This window comes from Apis dorsata, unplaced genomic scaffold (genome assembly GCF_000469605.1).
Source record: "Apis dorsata unplaced genomic scaffold, Apis dorsata 1.3 scaffold_47, whole genome shotgun sequence".
Lineage (NCBI taxonomy): Eukaryota > Metazoa > Arthropoda > Insecta > Hymenoptera > Apidae > Apis > Apis dorsata.
Genome location: NW_006263349.1, coordinates 71794 through 79416, shown reverse-complemented (window position 1 = coordinate 79416; position 7623 = coordinate 71794). Strand labels below are relative to the sequence as shown.

The following is a 7623-nucleotide window of genomic DNA, read 5'->3' as shown; positions in this document are numbered from 1 at the left end:
AACTTGAACGGCGACAATATTTATTTATGTTTGATTTTTTTAGAATATCGCTTCATAAATAGGTTCCTAAGCTTTTTATATATAATCTTATGAGGTATAATTTTATCTTATGAATAATTATTTTATGATAATCTTATGAGACCACCGAACGCATCAAACACGCGGGTCTGAATCTGGAGTTGCTGGTTCGACTGAGCGAAACAGGCCTGGAGTGCAAAGGGTTAATATTTTTTGTGCTTATTTAAATTTAAAGATCTGAAAAAATTTAATTGCAAATTTTATTAATTGTTAATGTATTTCATATATACATTAACTTGCTAGCTATTTAAATTTTTCATTTTTGGAATACAAATATTATATATTATAATCACAATAGGTAAACAATCATTGGGAAGCACACTTTTTTTTTATATGATGTGTAAACTGTTTTAACACATATGTATTAAAATAGATCAATACATCAATAAGTTAATGTATAAAAAATTATATATAATTTTAATAAATGTATAAAAAATTATATATAAATAATGTATAAATAATTTATATATTATAATATATTTTATTATTTTGTAATCAAATTCTTGTGATATGAAATTAATTGAAAATTTGAAGTTTATTTAAAATTTATATATGTATCACCAGTCGTTATATTAGCTGATTAAAAAAAAATCTGAATATTTGTTAAATTTATAAATTTAAAAATAAAGGATATGATAAAATAACGCATAAGAAGCATACTGGAAAGAATATACTAGAATCAAATACTATAATTAACAAAAGAAATTAAAACATTAAAAATGAAAAAGTAATAAAAAATTAATAATTAATAAAAATTATTATTGAATGCCGCATTAAAAATATGAAATAGTTGAAAATTATATAATTGAATGGTACTAATTTTTTTTTGGCCAGACATTGTATGTTTTATTCATGTTTATTAAAATAGTAAAAAAATTTTTTATTTGAAAATCTTACTTTATCGAATAATCGAATTGTTTGATAAAATATCAAATGACATTTAAGTTTCTCTTTATAAGATTTGAAAAATATAAATATATGTAAATAATTTGAAAAATAAAAATATAAAATTCATTTCATTAATTTTCTTAAAATGATTTTTCATTAAAGAAAGTTAGGTATCGAATTCATAATATTCCACATATCTTATAATTTAATTAAAAATTAAATTTTTAGATTATATAATTTTTCTTGGATATTAATTATATTATTTATCTTATAAAGACAATAAAATCTTACATATATATGATTATTATATATTTAAAAAGTGAACTTACTCAAATAGATCCTTTAAAGGTACACTTAATCTTTTTCCTAAGAATATTCGAGTTTCCAAAATAGCTTGTAATGTATTATAATTCGGATCATGAAGTGGACGGCAGATTAACATTTCAGTATGACTTGATAATATCAAAGTCATAATAAAAACTATCCATAATATAATTGAGATAATACAAGCCATAAATACGCCACTGAAATATGAAAAAAATGCAATTAATCCACTTGAAAACTTTTATCATATAGTTAATATTAAAAAGTTTGATAACAAATAATAATAAATCTTTTAAAAAATTAAATAATTAAATAATTCGTTTCTTTAAAAATTGAAAATCAAATAGAAATCATTAATAAATATTGTTATATATATTTTAATTGAAGTTTTGAAAAAATTATTTGTATATATTTGAATATAACTTTAATCAAATGATTCTATTATTAAGAAGAAAAATTTCAATTCTTTTTAAAATATCATCACAATATCTGAAAGAAATATATTATATATATGTGTGTGTGTGTGTGTGTGTGTAATATATAAAAGTATATAATAAATTTTATAATATAAGTTATATAATAATATAATAACATAATATATATTTAAGTATTTTATTATTCTTACGCAATGTTTAGTTTCATATAATTTCTCAATAAAATATTTGAAGTCTTTTTTTTGTTTTTTTATTTAAATATTTAAATATTAATTTTTTATTTAAATATATTTTTTATAAAATTAATTATTTATTTTAGTTATTTCTATTGTAATATGATCTTCTAGATCTTGAATGTTTTAAATATATTTTATTTTTAAAAAAATTTGGAAGGAAAATATAATTGTTTAGACTATGATTGTGATTGTAATATATTGATTCTATATATTATTTTAATCCAATGATTGAAATATTTTTAAATTTAATATTTTGATAAATATTTTGATATTAAGTGCATAACTTTATAAAATAATTGATATAAATTAATATGAACTTTGAATTATATGTTAGTATTATCAATATGTATTTTCCCTTCGAGAATGTTGTGTGATTTAGAATTTGTTTAAAATATATTGTTGCAAATATATAAACGTAAGAATGTATAAGAATAGTATAGAAATAATATATATAATATTATTTAATTTTGTCTTATGAAATTTTTTTCTTTATACGAAATTCATGTTTATAATGAATGAAATATTTATTGCAGAATATATTTATTTAATAAAAAAATATATACTTAAAAAAGAAAAGAATATATGTACATTGGATTAACTCGATTATTAATTGATATTGCAAAAAATTCTTTTAAATTAATTATTTTATTACTAATAAATTGTGATTTCAATTGAATTCAAATAATTAATCAATTAATTAATATAATTATATCAAATATTATATCATGATAATCATATTATTTTTAATAATTTTAAAACAATATTTTCTATCCAATTATGTAGGATATTTTGTATACATATAAGATATTAATATATTAATATACATATAAAGTATTAATATATTCATGAAATTCAAGAAGTAATCTTAAATATCAAAATATAAAAATTGGTGATAATTATTTACAAGTGTGACTTTCTCATTGATCCTTGAAATATATTATCAATTCTGTCTAGTTGTTTTTCAATAACAATTGTTACAAAATAGTAAGGATTTTATGTATGAAAAATTCATAACAAATTTTTTTGTTATATTGAGATTGATATGTACTGATTTACAGTATTGTTAGAGATTTAAAAAATATTCAAGAAAGAAATTCGTTGTGCTATACTATTTTCATTGTTAAGAGAATTTTAAAGAATTGCCTGTTAAAGAATTTTAGAAATTAGATATGAATATCATTGTTATCATTTCTGTATCTAAATTATTATTTATGTATCTAAATTAATTTATTACTAATTATTATTTTATTTCTTATTATTTTTAATAATAATAATAATTTATAAAATACATTCATTGAACTTGCTATAATATGATATATATGTGTTTCGGAAAATATTCTAGTCAAATATTTATATTTTTTTCTTAATAACATTTATAANTTAATATTGAATGTAAACAAGCGAATTGAATTATATATATATATATATATATATATATACATACCATAAAAGTGTATATCGAATTTTAGTTTCATAAGTACCACAACGACAACAGAGAGCTCCTAGCAATAATAACCAGATGAGTAAAATACATAGGACTGCACCTATAATATGTAGATAAGAATTTGTTATCACGTTAATTTTTACATTCTTATATATAGATAGATATTTATAATCTATCATATTTATTCATATATTTTTTTAATAATTTCTTTTATTTTTTAATTATTAACAATTATTTCTGACTTTAATTTTAATTCAGATGATTCTAACAGTGATTCTAAATCCGAAAAGATATGAAAGTTTGTCTTAAGTATATTAATATAAAAGAAAAGAAAACATAATTTTGTGGATTCCTAGTCTTTCATATGATAAGTTTTATGATTTTTATATTTCAAGATAAAATATTTTTAAATTAAAAATTTTTCAAATTATAAATAAATATTTTTTTTGTAAAAAGCATCAAGTTATTAATTTGTGTAATTAATTATTATTACACAAAATTATTATTATTGTCAATAAAAAATATTTCATAGATAAACGAAAGAAAAATTATTTATGAAATACATATACATATACATATATGCTTTTATAATATAATAATAAACAAATATTGATTCAAAAATAATATCTGCATTCAATATTAAATAAATACTGAAAATTCGTATTTTATTTGCATCTACGAACTGATCTCAATTAATACTAATAATAATTTTATGATGAGCTAAATTATTTTTTTAATATATTTTTTGAATTAATATCTTTAATTAATTATTCGGTTTACAATTAATGTTGCCAAGAAACTTACTCATAGAATATTCGTGATAAAAAATAAAATAATTGATAAAAATCAATTATTTTAAAAAAATTAATTGTAAGATTTATATTACTTTTTGCTCTTTTTAACGATTATTTTTTTAAGTTTTAATAAATTTTATAGTCTTGGATTCTTTTTTTTTTATCGTTTTTATATATAATCTATATAACTATTATGTTAATGATAACAACTTTAATCAAAGATAATTATCTCGTCGTTATTTTGCTTTTGAATGATTTATAATAAAAGTTAAATTTTGATAGATATTGAGCAAAGATGAATTTAATATAATCAAAACAATAACAAATAATAATTAATAATTATAAGTTTTTTTTAAGTTTTTTAAGTTGATTGTTATATTTTTATGAGAAATAAATAAATGACAATTGGAAAATCTGATAATGATCAGATGTTATATTTGCATATATGTTTGTATACGTTTGCAATACATAGTATAGTGATCTTTTATTAGAAGATTTGGCTTCAAAATAAAAACGAAGGTATCTTATACTCAAGGAATTATATTGTATAATACTAAAAAAAAAAAACATATGAATCTTGATTTCTAAAATATAATTTCTTTTGTAATTATTAAGCGTTATTAGAAAAGTAGATTTTATATAACGAAAGATATATAAAATATAAAAGGATATTATAACATAATTCTACATCTCTGAATCTGAATAGAGATATTTCAAAAATTGACAATTATCTAGAAAATAAAACTTTTTCACTGATTTTGATAATTTTTAAATATGTTATAAAGAACAAATTTTTTCTATATACAATATAGATTGAGATATTTTAAATCCATCACAATTCATGAGCAAATATAGATTTTTGATTAATTTATTTATTACATATCTTACTTGCCCATTATGGGCTTACATTAACAAAAGAGCTACATGTTTACGCACATATATTTGCAGAAATATATTTGTATAAATAAAATTCTATATTTTAATTTTTCAAAAAAAATCCAAAATTATATAAAAAAAAATTATTTATATATAAAATATTTTTATATATAAAAAGTTATTAATTTCCATAAAATTTTTTTAAAAATGATCAAAATCTTATATCTAAAAAAGGAAATTTTTTTTTAAATAATTAATAAAAATTAATAATTAAAAAAAATTGCTATAAAATTGAATTTAATCTTAAAATTCAAAATCAAATTTTTCAATTGCATCATATAGAATTTGTGAGAAATAAAAATTTTTAAAAATAATTTTAAAATTTCAAGAATTGCTACAATATTTTTATAATGCTTTCGTATTGATGTAATGAAATATGGAAATAATCGATTCGTATTTCTAATAATGTCATACATAAATATTTCTGCAGTTATAAATCAGTTTATTGCTAATATTAATATTATCAATTGTGTACGATAAACATTTAGATGACAAAAAGTTCATATGAATTTTTATGAATATATATTTCAACGGATTTTTGCAACAATATTAAATAAAAACAATATTTGCTCTCAAAGAATTTCTTAAAGAAACAAATTCAATGAATTTGAATCTGAAAGAGGAATACAAGTGATTTATCTAATCTGCATCATAATATCTAATTTATTTAAATAAAAAGCTAGATTAATAAGATAAGATAATAATAAATAATAATAATAATAAAAAGATAATAAGATAAGATTAATAATATAAATAATTCTTAATGATGATTTCTATTTAAACATTGATAGATCATAAACATCAAGATTTTGTTAAATTTTCTAAATAATAATTGTATAAAAATTTTTATAAATCCAAATAGTGACATTCTTTTTTTTTATTTTATTAATAATATATGTACATAATAATATATGTCAAAAGTGTATGCGTTTGCATTTTAATTTAATTTTCGTAATTCATCGGCAAAAATTCTCATCAAGTTGAATAATGATTTATTTGGATATTATTGTGATTTATTTTTACTTTTCGAGCTCTGTACATTAAAAAATAAACATAAGTAAAAACAATAATGATTTTAATTTTTTTTCATTGCAAAATTAATATGGATTAAGATAACATACTAATTTTTAATTGCTGAAATGTTAATTTAATCATTGGAAATTATGTTGATATGATATTTCTTCTAAATATCATGTTGTTTTCCATAGTAAATTTTCATATCTTTACAATATTTTTCTATAAATGTAAACATTTGAATATTGAATAAAATAATTATTGAATAAAATAATTTACGAAACTTTAAAATCATTTTTTAATCTATGATTTTTTTAGATTTTTATTTCTCGTAAGTTTCATATAATAATAAAAACAAAAAAAAAATCGCCTTGATTATCAAGATCAAAAGTCAATTTTGATAAAATTTTTTTAATTAATCTCCACCAATTTAAAGATACAGAATACTCTATCTTTGATTTGATGAAAATATTTATTTTATATACTTTGTATAATAATATATATTTATGTTTTTATAACATTTATAAATTTATATATGTATATTTGCAGAAATAAAATTTAATTTATTTTTTTCTTTTTTTGAATCTATAAAAATATATAAGATAATATTCACCTATACCTACGAACCATCTCACATGTTCAAAAACTACTATATATGGCGTCATATAGTCCACTAAACGTCTTGCAAATTCTAACTGCTTAACGAGCTCTGAATTGCTTGCTTCCATATTTCGTGCTTCATCGAAGATCCTGGCTCGCATTTTATTCACTTCACGTCGAATTTCTGAAAACATTTTTTTTTATATTTATTATATTTTTTTTTATTTCTTTTTTTTTCGTATTTAATTTTTGTAATGTATTTTTTTAATTTTTTCAAAATTATTAATATTTTAACAATATAAATATCATTATTTATTTTGTAAATTATATTGTAGAAGAATATTTGTATATTATTTAAAATTTTGTTCATAAACAATGTTTTAAGTTTTTCTTGAAATTAAATACTATACAAATACATTTTACATTCATTATATATATATGAAAATCATAATAAAATATTTTTTTTAAATAATATTCTTTATATTATAGCAGTTGTTCATTTTTTTTCATATGTTTTTATATCGTACAATCATATTATTATTTATATTCTTTGTATCCTCCAAATTTTTTCACTTATTTTTTATAAATATAATTTTTATTTAATATTTTTCAATATACTATAATATTTTTACTTACGATTTCTGATTTCTAAACTATTTCGTGAAATATGTTGTGGAATATATAAATATTCTCCTCGAACTTGACGAATAGTTTTTGTCAGATTTTCTTGTTTAGTATTATGTAAACGTAATAAACGAGTATCTTTTATGAGCTGTAAAAATATAAATAATATTATTAAACTTTGATTATTCAATATATATTGTAAACATACATTTTGTAATTTTCATAATAAAAAAATGTATTTTATGAACGTT

At 17.7% G+C, this 7623-nt stretch overlaps 1 protein-coding gene across 1 annotated transcript in view; it reads right to left on the bottom strand.

The window, feature by feature from the left end:
- The window catches only part of LOC102671339 (prominin-1-A), a 62500-nt gene that overhangs the window by 10356 nt on the left and 44521 nt on the right, over nt 1-7623 (bottom strand). The window contains exons 8-11 of the mRNA XM_006608845.2: nt 7385-7520; nt 6762-6932; nt 3405-3504; nt 1296-1490 (exon numbers count right to left, since the gene is read on the bottom strand). Coding sequence (XP_006608908.2) covers nt 1296-1490; nt 3405-3504; nt 6762-6932; nt 7385-7520 — 602 coding nt within the window. The remainder of the gene's footprint in view (nt 1-1295; nt 1491-3404; nt 3505-6761; nt 6933-7384; nt 7521-7623) is intronic.